The sequence below is a fragment of the Lampris incognitus genome, chromosome 3 (genome assembly GCF_029633865.1).
Source record: "Lampris incognitus isolate fLamInc1 chromosome 3, fLamInc1.hap2, whole genome shotgun sequence".
Taxonomy (NCBI): domain Eukaryota; kingdom Metazoa; phylum Chordata; class Actinopteri; order Lampriformes; family Lampridae; genus Lampris; species Lampris incognitus.
In genome coordinates this window covers 71607094-71633803 of record NC_079213.1, presented here as the reverse complement: position 1 = coordinate 71633803, position 26710 = coordinate 71607094, and the positions used below count along the sequence as shown (strand labels likewise).

The window sequence follows — 26710 nt, the reverse complement described above, 5'->3', positions numbered from 1 at the left end:
CCTGATCTTTAAGTAAAATAGAAATCAAAATGTTTACACTCATTATAATTATCCTTTTTCTTTTAAAAACCGGTATTGATCATATGCATGTTATCTAATGAATAAGGGCGAAAATGTCAATGCAAATGTTTTCTCAACCTTTTCCCAGTATCAATATGGAGATCTATACAGCACATAAAAATCAATGGGGAAATGCTGTGATATACTGTGCCCTTTATGACTAACATGTCCTTCAGCACAAATGAATACAACCCAGTGTTAGTTCTGCCTGCCCATCTCCTCTTCCAGTTACCTTCAGACATGTAATTAGAACCAGCCAGCACCAGTTTTCTGACCTTGATGTCTGTGCCCTATGGTCCTATGCCAGTTTGCCGAAGCCCTGCCAGCCTCTTTGATGTGAGGGTTTATGCCCCTTGCTCCCTCACCTCCTGGTGCTTTCATGGTGTCGACATGGGCGGAGGCAATTTGGTATTTTTAGGAGCCTATAAGTGTGTGAGGAGTGGATACAGCTGAGCAGAGGCATGATGGGTAAAGCAGAGGCAAGGCATCATGAGAAGCAGTGGTAATTGCCCAGTTTCTTGCTCGCTTCACCTGATTGCAACTTTTAAGTGGCACTTTCATTTATTTGGCCGCGGGAAACGCATCATATCAGATAAAATTGTTCCGGGGTAATTTGTCATGATGAAAAAGCTTGCATTCTTTTCAAAACTTTAAAAGGATTTTGTTTTCCACATTGCAGGGATGTGTGACGGTGACAACATACTTTTCCAAGAGTGAGAATGTGTTTTGATTTGGGTACCAAACTTTTCCATCACACGATAGCACTGTGAGGACTTACGTACATGAGCGTATTTCCCCCCACAAAGGCCAATTAGCTAAGAGCCAGTCTGCTCTTTGAGCTCTGTTCCATAATACATATTGAATGATGAATGATCATTATGTGGTCAGATGTGGATGAGGCGCAGGGGCCACATGTCATGTATGATCTCCACTGCTGAATTAATAGCCACACAGTGGTGAGGCTGCCCTGTGCCCAACCTCTGTGGGCATCCTTTTCCAGCACTGACTCACGCTCTCATTAAAGTGCTGCCACAGCTGCCATACAAGTCTGCTGTTCTCCTTCAACTTTTGAACTTTGGCAGTAGTCACGCTAGCATTTGGTTTGTATTCATGACAGGGCGTTGACTGGGCATGGACGGTGCACTAGTTAGTTTCTGTACACTGTGATCCTGAGCCATGCTAATGCTGGGAGACATTTATAGCACTCCACCCTTATTTTATGTTTCAGCACTATAGATGCTTGGCATACTGCTGTCATGCGGCTTCTTTTTTCACAGAACGTGAAAAGTCAAAGTGAAAGAGAAGTGGTCAATAGAGGTGGTGAAGGGGAAGACAAGTGATTTGTTTATCCTCAATAGATGTGTGAAGTGCCAGCCAAATCCAAATTTGAAATGACGCAATTTCATTATTTGTATTTACAATGCTGTTTTAATACCCCCCCCCCTTCTACACACATACACACACTCCCTGCCTTATGTCCTGTGCTGAAGCCGACCTTGAATATTTCTCATTGGCACATTACCTAACACTTAAAAGTGTCTCACAAAATCTGGTACATTATGATTGTACAGACGCCCAACAAATGCAATGAGCTGTTACACTTGGCTAAAATTTCCTACAGTGGTTAAAATTTATACTGTCTCATAAATGAATTTTTGATGAATACATTTCATTTGTTTAGCATTTTCCTTCTCTGGATTTGAGTAAAACCTCAAGGCGGCACGGTGTTCACCCTGCAGCAGCTTTACCACCTCAGCTGATAGTCGCGGCAGTAAAGAGCCTATCTGTGAATGCTGACATTAGTGTGAGCTGCCAGCATGGCTGAGATGTTTTCTGGCTTTAGTTTTTTCACTTCATGTGACGTGACTCAAAGCAGTTGAATCTCTAAACGCTAACCACATGTTATGGCTCATTTAAAACTCAAGCGTTCCCAAATTCCAGCTTGACCTTGGATAGAGAACTTTTTGGCTCTGTTCCAAGATGAAACCACTCCAAGTCAATGTTTCCACTGGACTCTACCCCCCCACAACCCCCAGCCTGAGCCACCCACCCATTCCTCACTTTGTTCAGTGAAGCATGAGAATTAATAATCCATTAGCTGTGTTTATGTAACAGCAGCCACACTGATGCTTATGGCCTGTCTCTAAAATGCAGACTGACTCCATTAGCCAACACAAGGCTCTCTTGCTCCTGCACTGTGGTGTACCATAAAATCACATACCCCCCCCTCCCCGCAGGGAGGGGGCGTGGGCCCTTTCGCAATGGAGGTGCAGTTACGGTGATGCTAGAAAAACTAAAAAATAAATATTACAATCATGCGCACACGCACGCACACACACACTCATGCATGCAACAATTACAGGACTCACAGTAAAATGATCAATATGTAATGTATATTGCAAGCTTGGTATGATACCTTAGTTAGTAACTAATGTCATCTTCTGATTACTCAACTTGGAATAAAACCCATCACACACATATTGTAATGCTAACCAGCTACAGCTACAGCTCTGTAATAGCAAGCCAAAAGCAATCGATACCATGGCAATGGGCAAAAACAAACTGTAGCCTCAACCTAGGCCAAGACACATATTTTGGTAGCCAGCAAAGAACAAATCCACAATTCTAATGGACGGTCCATTCATAAACGAGCACAGATGCCCAGTGGTTAGCACTGTTGCCTCACAGCAAGAAGGTCCTGGGTTCGAACCCTAGGCCATCCCAGGCCCTTTCTGTGTGGAGTTTGCATGTTCTCCCTGTGTCTGTGTGGGTTTCCTCCGGGTGCTCCAGTTTCCTCCCACCATCAAAAAGACCTGCATGTTAGGGTTAATACTCCTGTCAGTGCCCCTGACCAAGGCAACGGAAAGAAGAACTGGAGCTGGTCCCCCGGCGCTGCAGCTGCCCACTGCTCCTATACAATAGGATGGGTTAAATGCAGAAGAGAAATTTCATTGTAACCGAACAACTGTACAACGACAAAAATAAAGTAGCTTTTTAAAAGAAAAAACAGACACACAAATTGGCCTAAGGCTAGGCCAACAGCCTACCCTGTGTTAATTTGATTCAATGATTAATAAATACGTATCCCTAATAGAATCAAATGTATTCTTTCTTACCTTTAACAATGACCAAGGTGTCTTTTCATCTTGCCATTCCTCTGTGCGAATTCCTTGACAATGTTTGTTAAATCTATCTGGCAAGTATGCTGGCCTTCAATCCTGAGAATCGCTAGTCCTGGACCTTACGAGGGGGTAACAACCAGACTTAGCTCGTTTGCATTAGTAGTCATTTGAGAAGCACCTGCCATTTTTATCCCCGGGAAAGGGTCCATTGGGTTTGCACGAACCCAAGTCAGGTATGGCCCTCAATCTGTTAAACCTTTGTCTGATGGATACTGTTCATGATTTTCTGCATGTGATTTTGTTACCCCCTCTTGATTACTATCATCAGGCTCAGTCTCCATGTCTACCTGTTGATCAGGAGGGGTGCAGCTAGTAGCGTTAGCCTCCATGTTGCTAACAATAGATGCACTTACAATTGTCCCAGTGCTATCTGCATTGGCATCCCCTGCATTTGTAATTGCTTTTACAGCCATAAATATTGAAGATAGTTTCGGTGATTTTTTTTTTGTTGCCATTTTTGCGCTCCAATGAGGTATTCTCACATGCTCATTTTGAATTGCTGCTATAGGATGTCTACACAAGGTTAAAGTTCAAAATCGCTGGGGCGACTTTGATTGGATAACACAGGCTACCATCTTTTTAAAATGTAATCATTTTAAAACAATTTTAAGGTTGCTAGCACAATAAAGGTTTGCTTCCTGACTTTATTTTGAAAAAACAGGTAGATGTAATTTTTTTAAAATCCAACGTTAGGGGGGGGGGCCAGACACAGACAACGCCCCCACCCCCCGCCGCAAAGCGTGCCTTTTCCTTCCATACAGATTCCTGTATGCAAGTAAGCAGAGATCACATTGCTCTGGTCTTGGAGACAAACTGCATTCCTCCTCACTTTCTGTCATCCATCTGTATGTCTCTGGTCTCCTAGGTGTCCTTTGGATTCACGACCACCCTGACACCACTACCATTACTTCCATTGTCCTCAAGCATTGTCGTTTATCTAGAAAAAAACAGAGCAGCTGTATTAGATTCATAAACCCAACACTACTTAAGAAAATAGCCTCTGCTAATACAGGAGCATTCGATTGATCCCCACCAATTGTTTTGCAAGATGATAAACTGATCAATGGCATTCTGGGAGTGGTAGGTCACATTGCCAGCATGACTGTTACATCCACCCGTGCGCACCACCGGATTCACCCTCTTCATCCCAGTCTCCTTAATTATCTCCTTTATTGTCTCCCTCATCTGTTGCCACTCCCCCTATAGTTTCTCTCCCTGTTGTCTGTGTGTAGTCAGGACTGGAAGCAGGCGTGCTGCAGGCAGAGCAGAATTCCAGCACCTGCATCACCTCAGCAGTAATCAAGCCAACAACATACGTATCAACCCAGCCTTGCCACATGCACCTTGCCAGATCATAGTGTATGCTCAGTTCAGTCAACGCTTCCAGTACACTGAGAATCTTGCTTGTTACCTGTTAACCCATTTAACCTTGCTCTCCATGTTTTCCACAGTCCTGTCTGCTCTGTCCAGCCCTGTCTCCAATCCTCTGTTTGTCTCCATGGCTTTCTCTCACTTGTCTTCCCAGTTCCCCGTTTGGTCTTACTTGCCTGTCTTCACCCCAGTCTTCCCACTTGTGTCCTCCTCCTTCCAGTACATCAACCATCTGACCATGGTTAACCTGATCAAACTGTCCCTTTTCAAAGTGTCCCAGTGTAACTGAGAGTGTCTACACTCATTCAATGGTCCTTCGAGCCGGAGAAAAGTAACCATGGCAGGTAATGGATTGGAAGCTTCCCCTGTCAGGTTTCCCAGGAATGACCCTCAACGTTCAGGTGCAACCGGGCATGACTTGGGAACTCAGCCAAAGGGTACAATCAGAGCCAGCTCAAGGCCTCAACGTGTGAGAAGACCTCCTGACTGCTGCACAGACCCAATGAGGACTGCCCACACTTCAGCCCCTTGGCAGTTACCTTAATCCCCCCCCCCCACCAGGACAACAGGAATCTGACCTGCAGATAGAGGAAGGACAGGCCCCAGGCTACAGCCACAGGGCTACATACTGCCCAATACCACCAGGGCCAAGGTGATTGTCCAGGACCTGTGGCAGATGAAGAGGGACTGGGACGATCATATGTACCCAACTGACCTTATGGGCCAGTGGTTTCAATGGAAACAGGATTTGGTAGACCTTCATCAAGTGTAAATGCCATGGTGTTATGTGCCTCAATCAGCTGACTAGGTACAGAATGGGACCTCCACATCTACTGTGATGCCTCTGAGAGGGCCTATGGAGCAGTAGCTTATTTCAGGGCATAGAGTGTAGAAGGTAATGCCCATGTCTGCTTTGCCTTAGCTAGGTCACGAGTAGCACAAAGAACGCAGCTCTCTATGCCTCACCTTGAGCTTTGCACTGCACTCATTGAAGTTCAGCTCTCATCAATCCTCCAATCTGAACTTACTTTGCCCATCCTGAATGTGTTGTACTAGAATGACTCTACCCCCATGCTTTCCTGGCTGAAGTCAGAGTCCTGCAGATATAAGGTCTTCGAAGGGACGTGTATTGCTGAGATCCAGGACCTCACTGATGTGAACAACTGGAGGTATGTGGATAGCCAAAGCAATCCATCCAATGATTGCTTTGGCTTTGCTTTGCAATCTATCCAATGATTGCTTTGCAGTCAGTCTGATGATTGCTTTGCAATCCGTATGATGATTGCTATCCGATGATGTAACAAGGGGTAAGACACTGCAAGAACTGGTGCAATCTCACAATGCAGTCAGTGACTCTCACTCTTGCAGCACCCTGAGACCCAGTGGCCTGTCCCCTCTCCATTACCTATTCCTCTTTGTCACTCAAGTGAGATGGATGAGTTGAGAAAGTCCATACAATGTTATGTGGCTCATGAACTTTCATCTCTGCTCCCTGATGCCTCACAATACAGCACATTGGAGGCGCTGAACACAGCAGTCATCAAGACAGCTCTTGATGGGGCATCCACCGCCTCTTCTCATATCACAGCTGAGACACTGCTGGTCCAGAAGGCTCAAGTAGGGAGTTTCCCTGAGGAGGTATAAGCTCTGCTCAAAGATAGACATTCTGAAGAATAATAGGCAATTTAGTTCCCTTTCCCTTGAACTTGACCCTGCATTGGGCCTTATTAGAGTGGGAGGAAGACTCCGGCAGGCTGAGTTAGATCCTGACAACATCCATTCGATTATTCTTGATGGTAACCACCCCCTCACCAAACTCATCATAAGGAGTTATGATTCACGTCTTCTTCACTTCACAGAGAGGGTTTTTGGGGAGATGCAGTGGAAGTATTGGTTGTTGTAGGGATGGAGTGCCATAAAGAAACACCAGTTCCCCTACCAGAAATGCTGCAAATAGAGAGCCATGCCCGATGTTCCTAAAATTGTAGATCTACCACCAGTCTATCTCCATCAGTTCAAGCCACCCTTCTGGCAAACTGAGGTTGACTGGTTTGAACCATTCATGGTCACATATGGATGCCGAGTGGAGAAATGCTAGGGGATACTCTACAAATGTCTTACCATCAGAGTTCTGCATCTGGATCCACTTGAGAGTTTGGATACAGAGGCATTCCTTATGGCCATCCATTGCTTTATCTCTTGTAGGGGGAAGCCTTTGGAGATCTTAGCTGACAGAGGCACCAACTTCAGGGGAGGTGAGGCAGTGCTGCACAACACATTCCAAGCCATGGAGCCCACCTTAAAACAGCAAGTGGTTGACCAACAAATCATCTTCTGTTTTAATCCCTCTAATGCACCTCACTTCGGGGTTGTATGGGAGAGGGCGATCAGGTCCACCAAAACTTCCCTCCATGTGGTCCTTGGCAACCAAGCCATGCCAGAGACAGTACTCTGCACTGTAATGATAGAGTTCGAAGGCATTTTGAACTCTAAACCTCTGGGATATATCTGAGGTAACCCTCTGGATCCTGACCCAGTCACCGCTAACATGCTCCTCATGGACCGACGTGATGCCTCACTCCCTCAAGTCACCTTCATTTCCACCAGCTATGTCAGTAAGTGTAGGTGGTGCCATAGCCATCTCCAAGTGGACCACTTCTGGTCATGATTCATCAGAAATTACTTGCCTACCTTGCAGCAGGGAGGGAAATGCAGGAGGGACACCAGCAATATGATGGTTGGCCGGGTAGTCCTGGTCATAGATCCCCAGTTTCCTCGTGCCCTTTGGCCAATAGGACGTGTGATACAGGGCATCTCTGGAGTGAATGGGAAGGTCCGGATGGTAGAGGTTATGGAGGGAGATAAAACTACATCAGGCTTGTTGCCAGACTATTTCCATTACCAGAGCTGAAGGATGACAGTGGGGAGAAAAAGGATGCTGGAATCTCGTGACTCTTCTCTGAGTATGGCAATTATACCAAATTCTGGGGCGGCTGTACAAAAGCCTCACTCACTTCCTCATTAACTGATGCACTAATTCCTACATCTGCTGATTTTTCATGGCCCGTTTCCACTGTTTGTTGTTTGTTGTAGCCTTGAAACCCGGAAGGTCTCAGCAGCAGCTCTCCGGTTGAACATTACAATTCCCTTGTGGGTCTTATAAACCACACAATTACCTGCAACTGTACACACAAATTCTCTGTTGGAGACTTCATTAAACACCCCCTCAAGGGTTAAACTGGATCGTCTGTGCCTGTGTCCTTCTCCTTCCAATACATTAACCATCTGACTGTGGTTTGCCTGCTCACGTGTCCCTTTTCAAAGTGTCCTAGTGTAACTGAGAGTGCTCATTCAAGCATACTGCCCAATACCACCAGGGCCAAGGTGATTGTCCAGGACCTGTGGCAGATGAAGAGGGACTGGGACGATCATATGTACCCAACTGCTCATTCAATTATTATTATTATTTAGGGCACTCAGTCAATTAAAAAAATTTGACTAATTAATCGCACAATTTGCTGTGCTTAACTGTGATTAATCACTTTTTTCTTAAGATTGAAGCTTGTAATAGTGGATATTTAAATGTAAAATCACAGAACTGATGTAGAATCAACACAAGCAAGTACATATTTTTAAATTCAAATACTGTCATTTAATAGCATCTTTTTAACTTTGACACAGGTTCTCTCCTGTGAATTACAGATTTCCAATAAAACCATCAAGGTCATCAAAATTGACTGTCAGCTTGAAAGGCATATTTCTAACAGAAAGGATAACAAAACCCAGGCCTATAGGTTAAATTGCCAGTTCAGTTTCAAAACATCAAGGCCACTAAAATTAGATATCAGCTTAAAAGGCAATAATTTCTTGTATGCACTAATAAAAATGACAACAACAAAAATGTGTTCCATTTTCAAGTGCCAGTTGAATTGAAAGTATCGTGAATTCATAACGTTCATTCCATGTTCATTCCATGTTCATCAAAGAACCCCATTTGTGCTAAAATGGCACATCTAATATTCTCTATGAGGGGATGAGGGCTGGGAACAAACAAAGCCTACTGCTGTGAGAAAACAGAGATGAAGGTTATGCACTGTAACAGTCCAGCGTGGGACAGAGTAGGGGAAAAAGACAGCTCTCCATGTGCTGACAAGCATGAAGGAGAACGCACAACCGAATCCCCAATATGACTTTGAAACTGCCTTACATTAACACATTAATTTTGACAACATTATTATTATTATTATCATTATTACTATTTTGAAAATTGTGTTACCTCTGTGAAAATCTCTTGTTCACTCCATCTGTGCCTTGTCTCTTTGTTACGCACCTACCAATACATGCATGGCTGTACTCTGTGTCTACATACACACACTCGTGCAAGCAGACACAAATGCAATGATGTGCATCCAAAAATGCACAAACTCTCACACGCACAAACATTAGCTCAGTCACGCTCACACATCCATACACAGCCCTGTACATCCATCAATCCACTCCATCATCCATTCTTTTATCTCCTCACACCAGCAGTGCACTAATTCCATTCTGTCTTTGTTTAGTCGTTGTCTCATTCACTCCTCTCATTGTCGTTTGTCAATGAAAGCAGACCGGCTTGACATTTTGGTGATGGCCATACAAAGCATGTCTCTTTCTAATACCCTTTGAATGTGATACAAGGAATGCGCTCCATCAGCCACATTGGTGGTTATTTCATTTTCTTATTTACATGCAGAGACGTCCATTCATTGAAAATGGCTTACATTCAACTCAAAAGAATACCCCAAATGAAATAATTAACTATTTTTGTCCTGAAGAAACCACATATCGCCCATTGAAATGTAGGCTTTTTCTTTGCATACACTATAAGCAATTGAAACAAGACTGCAAAATCAGAGAAACCCAAGTAAACGGGTTGATAAAAGTGTCACACTACAAAATTAACTCTATAACTATATATTTACCTATACATCCATCCATCCATCCATTATCCAAACCACTTATCCTGCTGTCATGGTCGTGGGGCTGCTGGAGCCTATCCCAGCAGTCATTGGGCGGCAGGAAGGGAGACACCCTGGACAGGCCACCAGGCCATCACAGGGCCTTTACAACTATGTACAATACATACATTTATGTAAGAGTTATATAGCAACACTGTATATATCAGAATCAATCAGAATCATCCCTGAGGGGAAATTGGGTATTCTGATTCTGATTCCACACTATATGCAAAACACAATAGACCTACTCAAACAACATTCGTCTGTGACAAATGTGGATGATATTGTCACTCTAATGCAGGCTGCATCACAGTCAACATCGTTTCGATGGACTGCCGAACAATATATATATATATATATATATATATATATATATATATATATATACACTACCGTTCAAAAGTTTGGGATCACCCAAACAATTTTGTGTTTTCCATGAAAAGTCACACTTATTCACCACCATATGTTGTGAAATGAATAGAAAATAGAGTCAAGACATTGACAAGGTTAGAAATAATGATTTGTATTTGAAATAAGATTTTTTTTACATCAAACTTTGCTTTCGTCAAAGAATCCTCCATTTGCAGCAATTACAGCATTGCAGACCTTTGGCATTCTAGCTGTTAATTTGTTGAGGTAATCTGGAGAAATTGCACCCCACGCTTCCAGAAGCAGCTCCCACAAGTTGGATTGGTTGGATGGGCACTTCTTGCGTACCATACGGTCAAGCTGCTCCCACAACAGCTCAATGGGGTTCAGATCTGGTGACTGCGCTGGCCACTCCATTACCGATAGAATACCAGCTGCCTGCTTCTGCTCTAAATAGTTCTTGCACAATTTGGAGGTGTGTTTAGGGTCATTGTCCTGTTGTAGGATGAAATTGGCTCCAATCAAGCGCTGTCCACTGGGTATGGCATGGCGTTGCAAAATGGAGTGATAGCCTTCCTTATTCAGAATCCCTTTTACCCTGTACAAATCTCCCACCTTACCAGCACCAAAGCAACCCCAGACCATCACATTACCTCCACCATGCTTAACAGATGGCGTCAGGCATTCTTCCAGCATCTTTTCATTTGTTCTGCGTCTCACAAACGTTCTTCTTTGTGATCCAAACACCTCAAACTTGGATTCATCCGTCCACAACACTTTTTTCCAGTCTTCCTCTGTCCAATGTCTGTGTTCTTTTGCCCATCTTAATCTTTTTCTTTTATTGGTCAGTCTCAGATATGGCTTTTTCTTTGCCACTCTGCCCTGAAGCCCAGAATCCCGCAGCCGCCTCTTCACTGTAGATGTTGACACTGGTGTTTTGCGGGTACTATTTAATGAAGATGCCAGTTGGGGACCTGTGAGGCGTCTGTTTCTCAAACTAGAGACTCTAATGTACTTATCTTCTTGCTCAGTTGTGCAACGCGGCCTCCCACTTCTTTTTCTACTCTGGTTAGAGCCTGTTTGTGCTGTCCTCTGAAGGGAGTAGTACACACCGGTGTAGGAAATCTTCAATTTCTTAGCAATTTCTCGCATGGAATAGCCTTCATTTCTAAGAACAAGAATAGACTGTCGAGTTTCAGATGAAAGTTCTCTTTTTCTGGCCATTTTGAGCGTTTAATTGACCCCACAAATGTGATGCTCCAGAAACTCAATCTGCTCAAAGGAAGGTCAGTTTTGTAGCTTCTGTAACGAGCTAAACTGTTTTCAGATGTGTGAACATGATTGCACAAGGGTTTTCTAATCATCAATTAGCCTTCTGAGCCAATGAGCAAACACATTGTACCATTAGAACACTGGAGTGATAGTTGCTTGAAATGGGCCTCTATACACCTATGTAGATATTGCACCAAAAACCAGACATTTGCAGCTAGAATAGTCATTTACCACATTAGCAATGTATAGAGTGTATTTCTTTAAAGTTAAGACTAGTTTAAAGTTATCTTCATTGAAAAGTACAGTGCTTTTCCTTCAAAAATATGGACATTTCAATGTGATCCCAAACTTTTGAACGGTAGTGTGTATATATATTAGAGTATAGTTCCCATATTTAAAAAGGGGGACCGGAGGGTGTGCTGCAATTATCGGGGCATTACATTGCTCAGCCTCTCTGTGAAAGTCTACTCTAGGGTGCTGGAAAGGAGGCTCTGACCCATTGTCGAACCTCGGATCCAGGAGGAACAATGCGGATTCCGTCCTGGCTGTGGCCGTGGAACAATGAGAGTTTGACCAGAGTTTGACCAGCCAGTCTACATGTGTTTTGTGGACTTGGAGAAGGCTTACGACTGTGTACTGCGGGGCACTCTGTGGGGGGTACTGTGGGAGTATGGGGTACCGGGGAAGTTGCTACAAGCCATCTGGTTCTTGTATAACCAACCTTGAGAGCTGTGTCCGCGTTCTCAGCACAAAGTCCGCCAAGGTCTCCAAGTCCCTTGTCTCCGATCCTGTTTGTGATATTCAAGGGCAGGCTCTCAAGGTGCAACCAAGGTGAGGAGTGTGTCCGTTTTGAGAACCTCAGAATTGCATCTCTGCTCTTTGCAGATAATGTGGTTTTGTTGGCTTCATCAGAACGCGACCTGCAGCACACACTGGGGTGGTTTGCAGCTGAGTGTGAAATGGCCGGGATGAGAGTCAGCACCTCCAAGTCTGAGGCCATGGTTCTCTACCAGAAAATGGTGGATTGCTCCCTCCGGGTTGGGGATGAGTTGTTGCCTCAAGTGAAGGAGTTCAAGTATCTCGGGGTCTTGTTCACGGGTGAGGGTAGGATGGAGCAGGAGATTGACAGGTGGATTGGTGCAGCATTAGCAGTAATGTGGACATTGTACCGGACTGTTGTGGTGAAGAAGGAGCTGAGCTGGAAGGCAAAGCTCTCAATTTACCAGTCAATATTCTTTCCAATCCTCACCTATGGTCATTAGCTTTGGGTAGTGACAGAAAGGGTGAGATCATGTATACATGTGGCTGAAATGAGTTTCCTCCGTAGGGTGTTTGGGCTCAGCCTTAGAAATAGGGTGAGGAGCTCGGACATCCGGAGGGAGCTCGGAGTAGAGCCGCTGCTCCTTCGCATCGAAAGGAGTCAGTTTCCTGGGCGCCTTCCTTTGGAGGTTTACTGGGCACGGCCAACTGGGAGGAGACCCCGGGGTAGACCCAGAACTTGCTGGAGGGACTACTAATCTGGCCTGGGGACGCCATGGGATCCCCCAGGAGGAGCTGGAGGGCGTTGCTGGGGAGAGGGACATCTGGAGTGCTCTACTTAGCTTGCTGCCACTGTGACCCAACCCCGGAGAAGCAGCTGAAGATGAATGAATGAATGAATGAATGAATGTCTATATATATATACATATATATATATATATACATACATACATATATACATGTATATATATATATATATATATATATGTGTGTGTGTGTGTGTGTGTGTGTGTGTATATATATATACATGTCTATATACATGTACATGTGCATGTACACTACCGTTCAAAAGTTTGGGATCACCCAAACAATTTTGTGTTTTCCATGAAAAGTCACACTTATTCACCACCGTATGTTGTGAAATGAATAGAAAATAGAGTCAAGACATTGACAAGGTTAGAAATAATGATTTGTATTTGAAATAAGATTTTTTTTACATCAAACTTTGCTTTCGTCAAAGAATCCTCCATTTGCAGCAATTACAGCATTGCAGACCTTTGGCATTCTAGCTGTTAATTTGTTGAGGTAATCTGGAGAAATTGCACCCCACGCTTCCAGAAGCAGCTCCCACAAGTTGGATTGGTTGGATGGGCACTTCTTTGAGCAGATTGAGTTTCTGGAGCATCACATTTGTGGGGTCAATTAAACGCTCAAAATGGCCAGAAAAAGAGAACTTTCATCTGAAACTCGACAGTCTATTCTTGTTCTTAGAAATGAAGGCTATTCCATGCGAGAAATTGCTAAGAAATTGAAGATTTCCTACACCGGTGTGTACTACTCCCTTCAGAGGACAGCACAAACAGGCTCTAACCAGAGTAGAAAAAGAAGTGGGAGGCCGCGTTGCACAACTGAGCAAGAAGATAAGTACATTAGAGTCTCTAGTTTGAGAAACAGACGCCTCACAGGTCCCCAACTGGCATCTTCATTAAATAGTACCTGTTAGAGCCTGTTTGTGCTGTCCTCTGAAGGGAGTAGTACACACCGGTGTAGGAAATCTTCAATTTCTTAGCAATTTCTCACATGGAATAGCCTTCATTTCTAAGAACAAGAATAGACTGTCGAGTTTCAGATGAAAGTTCTCTTTTTCTGGCCATTTTGAGCGTTTAATTGACCCCACAAATGTGATGCTCCAGAAACTCAATCTGCTCAAAGAAGTGCCCATCCAACCAATCCAACTTGTGGGAGCTGCTTCTGGAAGCGTGGGGTGCAATTTCTCCAGATTACCTCAACAAATTAACAGCTAGAATGCCAAAGGTCTGCAATGCTGTAATTGCTGCAAATGGAGGATTCTTTGACGAAAGCAAAGTTTGATGTAAAAAAATCTTATTTCAAATAAAAATCATTATTTCTAACCTTGTCAATGTCTTGACTCTATTTTCTATTCATTTCACAACATATGGTGGTGAATAAGTGTGACTTTTCATGGAAAACACGAAATTGTTTGGGTGATCCCAAACTTTTGAACGGTAGTGTATATATGTGTATTCACGAGCTGCAGCTCGTCTGGTGTTCAACCGCCCTAAGTTCTCCCACACAACTCCCACTGGCTCCCAGTAGCTACTCGCATCCAGTTTAAGACTCTGGTGCTAGCCTACAGGGCCGTGAAAGGAACAGCTCCTTCCTATCTCCAGGCCTTGGTCAAGTCCTACACCCCCGCTTGTCCACTTTGCTCAGCTGCCTCAGGGCGCCTGGTTGCCCCGTCGCTCAGAGGCCCCTGCTGCCGATCGACCCGGTCACGGCTCTTTTCTGTCCTGGCCCCACAGTGGTGGAATGAACTCCCCACTGATGTCAGGACAGCGGAGTCGCTGCCCATCTTTCGGAGCAGGTTCATAACTCAACTCTTCAAGAACTACTACCCTGTTACTTGCTCTTAGCACTTATTGTATTCAGTCATTAAAAAAAAATCTCTTTCTTGCGCTTTTACTTTAGCACTGGTTTTGCTCTTAGATGCTTGTTTAGAGAGAAGATACACTTATGTCCTCTGATGACTAGTAGTTCTCCTGATTTCCTACGTTAAATGTACTCATTGTAAGTCGCTTTGGATAAAAGCATCGGCGAAGTGACTGTAATGTAATGTAATGTAATGTAATGCAATGTACATACACTCACTGGCCACTTTATTAGGTACACCTTGCTAGTACCGGGTTGGACCCCCTTTTGCCTTCAGAACTGCCTTAATCCTTCGTGACATAGATTCAACAAGGTACTGGAAACATTCCTCAGAGTTTGGTCCATATTGACATGATAGCATCACGCAGTTGCTGCAGATTTGTCGGCTGCACATCCATGATGCGAATCTCCCAGTCCACCACATCCCAAAGGTGCTCTATTGGATTGAGATCTGGTGACTGTGGAGGCCATTTGAGTACAGTGAACTCATTGTCATGTTCAAGAAACCAGTCTGAGATGATTCGAGCTTTATGACATGGCGCGTTATCCTGCTGGAAGTAGCCATCAGAAGATGGGAACACTGTGGTCATAAAGGGATGGACATGGTCAGCAACAATACTCAGGTAGGCTGTGGCGTTGACACGATGCTCAATTGGTACTAAGGGGCCCAAAGTGTGCCAAGAAAATATCCCCCACACCATTACACCACCACCAGCAGCCTGAACCGTTGATACAAGGCAGGATGGATCCATGCTTTCATGTTGTTGACGCCAAATTCTGACCCTACCATCCGAATGTCGCAGCAGAAATCGAGACTCATCAGACCAGGCAACGTTTTTCCAATCTTCTATTGTCCAATTTTGGGGAGCCTGTGCGAATTGTAGCCTCAGTTTCCTGTTCTTAGCTGACAGGAGTGGCACCCGGTGTGGTCTTCTGCTGCTGTAGCCCATTTGCCTCAAGGTTCGACGTGTTGTGTGTTCAGAGATGCTCTTCTGCATACCTCGGTTGTAATGAGTGGTTATTTGAGTTACTGTTGCCTTTCTATCAGCTCGAACCAGTCTGGCCATTCTCCTCTGACCTCTGGCATCAACAAGGCATTTTCGCCCACAGAACTGCCGCTCATTGGACATTTTCTCTTTTTCGGACCATTCTCTGTAAACCCTAGAGATGGTTGTGCGTGAAAATCCCAGTAGATCAGCAGTTTCTGAAATACTCAGACCAGCCCGTCTGGCACCAACAACCATGCCACGTTCAAAGTCACTTAAATCACCTTTCTTCCCCATTCTGATGCTCGGTTTGAACTGCAGCAGATCGTCTTGACCATGTCTACATGCCTAAATGCATTGAGTTGCTGCCATGTGATTGGCTGATTAGAAATTTGCGTTAACGAGCAGTTGGACAGGTGTGCCTAATAAAGTGGCCGGTGAGTGTATATGTCAATTGACAGCTGATGATTGCTTATGGCATGAAACAGGCTTGTACTGTCTCATAAAGAATTTACTTGACTCACTGGGTTATATATATGTGTATATATATATATATATATATATATATATATATATATATATATATATACTCATTTATTTATTTGACATTTTATTTATTTATTTATAAAACATGAACGAAATGATCAGAAATCTAAAAATGAAGGGAAGTGGTACAATAAAAACCAAAAGCAAGAATGGGAAATAAGGAATAGAACAAGTCACATCTGATCCATAGTAAAAGTAAATCGATGGTTCAATGGGAGAGTACCAGCAGAAACCCCAGACTGTCTTGCTTTCAGAGAAAGTGAATTCTGTACAGTGCTGTAGAAAACCAACAATATGTAATGACCTCGGCTGAGGTGTCGGCTAGAAATTTAATTCTGCAGGAGGACGGGAGAAAACCAGCCCTTCTTGAAAGAGTTAAGTAGGCATGATTACACATGTACACTGCAATGCATTTCCCCCAAGGGGAATTCAGAGGCACAGAGCACTGTATTTCCATTAAGGACATAATTAGGGCGCTTCGGTGTGTTCATTTAGATGGAAGCCGCATTAGCACGGTTCACCCCACATCAACTCTTGACATGGGCCTTAACATAAAAAGGAGGCGGCAGAAGTTGAGAACAAGGGACTTGGAATTCAAATGTATTCAAGCGAAGAAAGGAAGTGAGTGTTTCAGTTGAGCAGGTGAAACTTGAGGGGTTGGCGAGTATTAACATACATATTAAGCTTTCACAGAATATTGAGCTTTTCTTAATGTTGCATCAATCCTAAACAACTAACACATAAACATCATAAACATCAAAGTGACTGCAGACATTGAAGTAGCAGTCAACTGTGCTGACATCCCTCCTGCATTACTGCTCAGGTGTGGGAAGATGGTTGCGCGAATTCGCATTTGCAGCAGCCCCACCTGGTACCAGTGTGGGGAGATGGCGGTGCGAACTTACGGTTGCGGCGGCCTCACCCAGTACCGTCCATGCAGTGTCATTGTCCACGTCTGCGTCTAAGTTTGTGCCTTCGTTTGATGGCTGGGAGAGCTGGCGCTGGATTGGCTGGGCGAGTTTGGTCTGCTGCGTCCTGTGGACCCAGGGACCGCGGCCCTGCCTGGAGCTGCACCTGAAGAGGAAACATCGCGGGCGGTCTGACAGGACACGGAAGCAAGGCAGGCTAAGCTAACTGCTAGCCCATGCAGACTGGCAGTTCCGATAACACCGAGGGCGGTTTGGCGGTGGCCTCGCCTAGCCTTGACTGTGTTTTAGTGTCGTCGTGTGGCGTGTGGGGGAGGTGCATCAAAGGTGTCTGGCTGGGAGAGCTGGCATTGGATCGGCTTGGGCAGCCTGGTCTGCTGCATCCAGTGGGCCCAGGGACCACGGCCCTGCCGCCGAGGAGGAAACAACAAGAGTGGTCTGACAGGACACAGAAGCAAGGCAGGCTAAGGTAATGGCTAGCCCATGCAGACTGGCAGTTCCGACAGTCATCCTGGCTGGCGTTCGTTCTCTTGGACAGTGTTTTTTTTGTAGTTTGATATATGTGTTCTTGTAATTTGTGGATATGTTTTTGTCTTGGTGTTGCACTGCTGTGGGCTGAGGGAAAAGACATTTCGTTTCATTTCATAAATGCAAGTACATGAAATGAGATGACAAAGTGTTCCCGATTCCTGACTAGTGCGACAGAGGAGCAATTCGAGCACTTCTGAAGAGTTCTTCTCAAAGCAGCAGAGCAACAGCGGTGCAGAAAGTATATAAAAGTTTTTTATTACAATGGCATGATTTTTATCTGGCCAAAGCCAACCACTGCTCCACAAAATTGGAATGTACAACACCGCTGGAATGTGTTAGTTGAATGATGACTGCCATTGCTTTAGGGTCGTATGTACAGTACCACAGTCACTACTGTGACAGCACAAGGCTACACGGGCTATAGTTGCCGTGTTAAGAGGCGCTAGATGAAATGGCAATTCAAGATTGCTGGTTTGAATGGTAGCACATTGCGACACAATTGGATTCTCCAACCTTTCTCAGATGTACCATCCAAATGACTGTTCCAGAATGCTGACTTGAATATGAACTACCCAGTTCACTGCCACAGCCTCCACTGCACCAGTGCACCCTTACCTTACATAAAAGCTGCATAACACCCACGCTGCCGCAGCTGTGGGCTATCACAGGAAACAATAAAAAGACTCTTAAATTGCTCTGACCTTTTTAGAGTGTGTTATTTGCTCTGCATCAGATGTCCTTCTTGGTTAACTTAGCCCCACAATGCACCTGGGGCATGAGATTTGTGTGTGTGTGTGTGTGTGTGTGTGTGTGTGTGTGTGTGTGTGTGTGTGTGTGTGTGTGTGTGTAGACCTGTGGTTTAGTGTCTGTATGTGGCAAGCAGATGCCACCTCTAGCTTGGCCCCTCCATCATAGGGGTTTAATAGACCATAACAATAAAACAGGCATATTCGGTCACCCCGGGGAAATCAACAACACTGTATGGTGACTTCAGACACACACATAGACAATGCAGAGAAATATGTATTGAGGCAAGGCCTCGTCTTAAATCTGCAGTCTGCCCCACCTTCCTTCCTCTCACTTTCTCCACCTCCAGTATAGACACCACCCACACCTGCTCAATTCAGTTCAGTCTGATCAGTGTGAACTACGAGCTACGGCTCTATTGTCTGCACTAAGACAGTGAGAAAGGGATCCATTGTTGGTTTGTGTGTTTGCAGTGCATGCGTGTGAGCAGTGTGTGCATGTCAGCGCATGTCTGTGTGTGAACGTTAATTCTCAAAGTGTGTGTGTGTGTGTGTGTGTGTGTGTGTGTGTGTGTGTGTGTGTGTGTGTGTGTGTGTGTGTGTGTGTCTATGTGTGTATTGGTGGTACACACGGACCATATGTTCCATTATGCAGTGGGAGTTGTTAACATCTGTGTTGGTTATGACAGTAGCGTTGCCCTCACCCCATCTCCCCGTCTGTCCATCTCTTCATGAGTCTCTTCATCTTGTCCCAGCCCGCTTTTCATCTGCCTGGCAATGTCCTCTCCCCCGGTCTCCTTTGTTTACTGCAGAGCTTTCTTGTGATACTTCATTTTTGTTAAGCACAGCTGGCGCTTTGTTTTTCGAGGGGACTGAACCTTAGACGATTCCATCACCATAGCTCTCTGAAACATGGGTAATGCATTATTCTCTGTAATAACGAGAGTGATTTTTGGAAAGCCACTCTGTCTTTTCAGAAGCGAGATTTGTGATCCCCTTGATTATTCTTGCGTGACGATATTGTAGGAAATATTAACGATACTAAGGGAAATCTAGTCAGGGAGCCGTGCCGCTGAACACACGACTCTGAATAGTTTATTCTTATGGCATAGGGTAGTCCATTCAAGAATATCAATTTATCCAGCAGTTGAAGTCAGTCAGATTCAAAATTAAACTGGCGTTTACTCAGCCACAATACATCGTTAACAACACAACAAATCTTAACACTCGTGGGAGAAATAGGACCAGTTTAAAAGTGAAGATCATAACTAGACAGTCCTGAGATTTATTTTTCTATGCAAGAAATCTTCCTCTTTCCCTCTCCCTTCCTTAAATGTTCTATCTCTCTCCATCTTTGTTTCTCTCTCATCCCCTCTCTCTCTCTCTCTGTCTCTCTTTCTCTGTAACACACACACACACACACACACACACACACACACACACACACACACACACACACACACACACACACACACACACACACACACACACACACACACACACACACACACACAGCCATCTGGCAGTGTGGTTAGGACAATGTATAGTAGTAGGGCGAAGTGAAGCTGCCAGGAAACTCAGGTGTCATCTGGGTCCTGGTCCTGCCTGGTGGCTCACCATCACCTACACAGAGCCTGCTTTGTAACGGTGTCTTCATATGTGTGCGTGCCTCTATCTCTCTGTCTGTTTCACTGCTGTGCCCAGCTGTGTCCAAATGTGTACTTGTGGGAAGTGTGTATGTCTAGCCCAGTGCTCTTCCTGCCCGATCCTGTGCTCATTTACTGGGGAACATAATATCAATGTGTGTATTGTGAGGCTGAGGTGTTTGTGTGTATCTAATATCAGCAGCTGACTGATATTGTTAATGTCTGGATCTAACTGACATAACTTGCTACCCATGAGCTTTGCACTATAGAATATGTGTGTTAAAAAGCAATTTGTGGGCGTCCGGGTAGCATAGCGGTCTATTCCGTTGCTTACCAACACGGGGATCGCCGGTTCGATACCCTGTGTTACCTCCAGCTTGGTGGGGCGTCCCTACAGACACAATTGGCCATGTCTGTGGGTGGGAGGCCGGATGTGGGTATGTGTCCTGGTTGCTAAACTAGCTTATCCTCTGGTCAGTCAGGGCGCCTGTGCGGGGGGGGGGATTGGGGAGAATAGCGTGATCCTCCCACGTGCTAGGTCCCCCTGGTGAAACTCCTCACTGTCAGGTGAAAAGAAGCAGCTGACGACTCCACATGTATCGGAGGAGGCATGTGGTAGTCTGCAGCCCTCTCCGGATCAGCGGAGGGAGGGGAGCAATGACCGGGACGGCTTGGAAGAGTGGGGCAATTGGCCGGATACAATTGGGGAGAAAAAGGGGGGAAAAATCCCCCCCCAAAAAAGCAATGTGTACTTCATAAGAATATGTCTATAAGATTACATGTGTCTGCTTTTCACATGTTTATGTAAGGCTCTTCTGCACCTATGTGACTGTGACCCCTGAACGCAGCTCAGAGGATGCTTTTAAAACTCAGGACCCCTCATGTCATTTGAGCTGGTGGTTAAAAGTTAAAATTTCTATGCATTGCTCTTTTTATCAGTTCATGCATGAATATTTGCGAGTCTTTAACGTTGGCGAGTGTTGGATTTGCTATTTGTGTGACTATTGGTGTATCCCTACTCATCTGTCTAACTGTTGCCACTGAAAGCAGCTGATCCGGGTGTGTTTTGTGGACCCCCGTTCTCCCTGTCAATCAAATCTAAAAGAGATGATTGACACTCAGGGATTGACAGTCACAAATGTCACTCAGCAGACATCAGACTGACTGGGCCTCATCCCGGCCTCATTTTCCATGACAGCAGATGTGATTCAAATGCACTCACATCGGCACACACACTCACATCGGCGCGCGCACACACACACACACATACACACACACACACTACACATGATTGTCCATGTCTATCATTTTTTCACACTTCTCTAGAGATGCCCGAGACCACGTGTATATGATGCTGAGGGCTATTCACTGCTGGTCCCCTCGATAGTAAGTCACCATGGTAACCTTATGTATACATGGACATAGGCACACCAGCTGAAACTTAGAAGAACTCTGCTGTGATGGATAGAGAGAGAGGCTTATGTGCAGGGCCATGCACGTATATGCAAAGACAGGCACACACATGCACAGATGTACGCATGCACACACACAGACACGCACATACACACATGCACACCCACCGCTCTCAGATTACTCCATATTCAAGGCCATGGCTAAGCATTAACCCTGTACAAAAGGATAGCATGACGTGCCTATGAATCCTCGCCTGAATTTGCCATTATGCCGGGAATAGTTCCTCCGGGAATGAGGTGTTGGTGATGTGTCTGGAGAAAAGACAGAGAGGTGACCTCTGTGTTTTACTGTATCCTACAAAATGTAATAGCCCAAAGGTTGCAAATTGAGACCTACAGAATTTTTCATCTTATGATAGGATTGAAGCCTCTTGAAACGCACGTGTGTGTGTGTGTGTGTGTGTGTGTGTGTGTGTGTGTGTGTGTGTGTGTGTGTGTGTGTGTGTGTGTGTGTGTGTGTGTGTGTGTGTGTGAGCATGCATAGTTGCAAGTGGAGACACATTGTTCAGGATTCACATGCATATTGCAATATCTCTTATAGAAGTCTGATATATATATTATATGTGTGTGTGTGTGTGTGTGTGTGTGTGTGTGTGTGTGTGTGTGTGTGTGTGTGTGTAAACACACACACGCACAATGAATATAAAAAGTGTACACACCCCTGTTAAAATGGCAGGTTTTTTGGTGATGTAAAAAAATTAAACCGAGATAAATCCTGTCAGAACTTTTTCCACCTTTAATGTGAAATTGCAGCCTATAAAATTCAAGTGGAAAATAAAGTAAATAGAAAAATAAAAAAAAAACTTAGAATAAATATCCTGGGGCGGCATGGTGACGCAGTGGTTAGCGTGGTCGCCTCACAGCAAGAAGGTCCTGGGTTCGAGCCCCAGGGTAGTCCAACCTTGGTGGGTCGTCCCGGGTCGTCCTCTGTGTGGAGTTTGCATGTTCTCCCCGTGTCTATGTGGGTTTCCTCCGGGTGCTCCGGTTTCCTCCCACTGTCCAAAGACGTGTAGGTCAGGTGACTCAGCCGTACTAAATTGTCCCTAGGTATGAATGTGTGTGTGTGTGTGTGTGTGTGTGTGTGTGTGTGTGTGTGTGTGTGTGTGTGTGTGTGTGTGTGTGTGTGTGTGTGTGTGTGTGTGTGTGTGTGTGTGTGTGTGTGTGTGTGTGTGTGTGGGCCCTGTGATGGCCTGGTAGCCTGTCCAGGGTGTCTCCTCGCCTGCTGCCCAATGACTGCTGGAATAGGCTCCAGCATCCCCGCAACCCTGAGAGCAGGATAAGCAGTTAAGATAATAGATGGAAGGATGGATGGATAAATATCCTGGTTGCATAAGTGTGCACATCCCTAAACTAGTACTTTGTTGAAGCACCTATTAATTTTATTACAGCACTCAGTCTTTTTGGGTAAGAGTCTTATCAGCTTGGCACGTCTGAACTTGGCAATATTTTCCCTCTCTTCCTTGCAAAAACACTATTGCTCCATCAAATTGTGAGGGCATCTCCTGTGCACAGCCCTCTTCAGGTCACCCCACAGATTTTCAATTGGATTCAGGTCTGTGCTCTGGCTGGGCCTTTCCGAAACATTGGCAGTCTTTTGGTGAAGACATTCCTTTGTTGAATTGGATGTATGCTTTGGGTCGTTGTCATGCTGAAAGGTAAAATTACTCTTTATCGTCAGCTTTCTAGCAGGCTCCTGAAAGTTTCACCCCAAAATTGACTAGTATTCATGATTCCCTCCACCTTGACTAAAGCCCCAGTTCCAGCTGAAGATAAGCCACCCCAAAGCATGATGCTGCCACCACCATGCTTCACCATGGATGTGTTCGTTTATGTGCTGTGTTGTTTTTTTCACAAACATACTTTTTGGAATTATGGTCAAAAAGTTCAACCTTGGTCTCATCGAACCATAACACATTTTCCCAAATGGATTTGGGAGACTGGATGTTTCGTTTTGCAAAATTTAGCTGGGCTTGGATGTGTTTTTGTGTGTGTGTGTGTGTGTGTGTTGAAAAGGCTTCCACCTTGCCACCCTACCCTATAGCCCAGACACATGAAGAATACAGCCTGTTTCATGTTATAAGCCATCATCAGCTGTCAATGGGAACCACTCGAGGAAGGACATACCATCTACTGCGTCGTCATGCACATCACGTGCACATTGACCAATGGGGAAGGGAGATGTACAACGTGCAAAAATTTCAAAAAGCAGTTGCGGACATAGATATAAGCACCTATTTTGTAATTACAAATAAATCATGACAAAAGACAAATACCCCCCCCCCAAAAAATTGGACCATTAGCGATCACGTGTTTTTGAATTTTGAATCGCAACTTCGTTAGTGATCATGTGTTTTTGAAATTTTTGTACGTTGCACAGCTCCTTCCCCATTGGTCAATGTGCACGTGACGTGCACGACGACGCAGTAGATGGTATGTCCTTCCTCGAGTGGTTTCATTGACAGCTGATGATTACTTATAGCATGAAACAGGCTTGTACTCATAGAGAATTTACTTGACTAACTGGATTATTTTGCTCCTTATTTGATGAGCACTATCCCCACTGTTGAGTGTTTCTTTTAACAAAGTTTTATATATATATATATATATATATATATATATATATATATATATATGATATGTACAAAAGTATTGGGACACACCTCTTAATCATTGAATTCAGGTGTTTCATTCAGACCCATTGCCACAGGTGTATAAAATCCAGCAGCTAGCCATGCAGTCTGCATTTACAAACATTTGTAAAAGAATGAGTCATTCTGAAGAGCTCAGTGAATTCAAGTGTGGTACTGTCATAGGATGCCACCTTTGCATTAAGTCAGTTTGTGAAATTTCTTCCCTGCTAGGTATTCCACGGTCAACTGTAAGTGGTATTATTGAAGAGTGGAAGCGTTTAGGAACAACAGCAACTCAGCCACCAAGTGACAGACCACGTAAAGTCACACAGCGGGGTCAACGAGTGCTGAGGTGCATAGTGTGTAAAAGTTGCCATCGCTCTGTTGACTCAATAACTTCAGGGTTCCAAACTTCCTCTGGTGTTATCATCAGCACAAAAACTGTGCTCCGGGAGCTTCATGGAATGGGTTTCCATGGCCGAGCAGCTGCATGCAAGCCTTACATCACCAAGCACAATGCCAAGCATTGGCTTGAGTGGTGTAAAGCAGGCTGCCACTGGACTCTGGAGCAGTGGAAATGTGTTCTGTGGAGTGACGAATCACGCTTCTCTGTCTGGCAGTCTGATGGACGAGCCTGGTTTTGGCGGATGCCAGGGGAACGTTACCTGTCTGACTGCATTGTGCCAACTGTAAGGTTTGGGGGAGGAGGGATAATGGAATGGGGTTGTTTTTCAAGGGTTGGGCTAGGCCCCTTAGTTCCAGGGAAGGGAAATCTTAATGCTTTAGCATACCAAGTCATTTTGGACAATTCTATGCTTCCAACTTTGTGGGAACAGTTTGGGGAGGGTCCTTTCCTGTTCCAGCATGACTGTACCCCAGTGCACAAAGCAAGGTTCAGTAAGACATGGTTGGGTGAGTTTGGTGTGGAAGAAGTTGACTGGCCCGCACAGAGACCTGACCTCAACCCCATCCAACACCTTTGAGATGAACTAGAACGGAGATTGCGAGCCAGGTCTTCTCATCCAACATCAGTCCAACCTCACAAATGCTCTTTTGGTTGACTGGGCAAAAATTCCCACAGACACACTCCAAAATCTTGTGGAAAGCCTTCCCAGGAGAGTAGAAGCTGTTATAGCTGCAAAGGGGGGGGGGGCAACTCCATATTAATAACTATGGATTTAGAATGGGATGTCATAAAAGCTCCTGTAGGTGTAATGGCCAGGTGTCCTAATACTTTGGTAATATAGTGTGTGTGTGTGTGTGCATGTGTGTGTGTATGTATATATGTATATATATATATAAATAACGTTTTTTTTCCGAAACCATCAATGGTGTTGTAACTTAAACTGTATGATTCTTTGTTGAACCACATTAGCAGCTGATGAGTGCGAGACGCACGAAACAGGCCTGTACTGCAATTCATTAAAACGTTTTTCCTGTATCCGTGTTGATATATATATATATATATATATATATATATATATATATATGTGTGTGTGTGTGTGTGTGTGTGTGTGTGTGTGTGTGTGTATATATATGTAAATATATATATATATATATATATATATATATATATATATACACACACTAATCTTGACATTAGATAAGAACTATCTATCTATACAAATCTTCCCAGTTTCCAGAATCTACTAGCATTTTAGTTAAAGTAACCTGGTGTGCAAGTAAACGTGACTGTGACAGAAACAACAGTGTGTACAGTATTGCAAGCCATGTGTGTGTTGAAGTTTTTGTTAAAGTGAAGTGTATACACTGAGAATCCAGATGGCCTGAGAATAGAAACTCCTCTTTAGTCTTTCAGTTTTGGCCATGTGACTGCAGACGCCCAATGACTGCTGGGATAGGCTCCAGCTTTCCGCAATCCCAATTCGGACAAGTGGCTTGGATAATGGATGGATGGACTGCAGCAGTGTCTGCCTGACCTTAGTAGTCTAAACAATCCATTGCTGGGCTGTGACATGTCTCATATGATATTTTGGGCTCTCAGCCTTACCCTCTTGGTGTAGGTGTCCTGCAGGGTAAGAAGAGATGTTCTTATGGTGCATTCAGCTGAATGTACCACTCTGCAGGACATCACAGCATTCTCACATATTTCCCCCTCCCCCCCATCCAAGTGAGTTAAGGTGGTGTGCAGGAGGTTGGAGATGGTGTCGTCTCTGCACCCGTTGGCTCTGTAGGTGAACTGGAGGGGGTTGAATGAGCTGGGTAGGGATGACCAGATGAAGACCTTCACCAGTCTCTCGAAGCACTTCATCATCACTGATGTCAGGGCCACTGGGTGATAGTCGTTTAGGCATGGTGGATTGTTGTTCTTTGGCACAGGGACGATGATGGACCATTTAAGGTAAGAGAGGACTATGACTTGGGCCAAGGATGTGTTGAAAATGTATGTAAACACAGGAGTTAGCTGATTAGTGCAGGATTTCAAGACCCAGCCAGAGATACCATCGGGCCCAGAAGCTTTCCTGCTTTTTGCCTCCCTCTCGTCACTCTCAGTGATAGTGAGTGGGGGTTCCCTGCTGACGT

General features: G+C 44.7%; 1 protein-coding gene across 1 annotated transcript in view; it reads right to left on the bottom strand.

The window, feature by feature from the left end:
- Window positions 1-26438, bottom strand: part of LOC130109816 (tetraspanin-1) — a 143156-nt gene extending 116718 nt beyond the window's left edge. The window contains 1 exon segment of the mRNA XM_056276789.1: window positions 26178-26438. Coding sequence (XP_056132764.1) covers window positions 26178-26438 — 261 coding nt within the window.
- Between the last annotated feature and the right edge of the window lie 272 nt (window positions 26439-26710).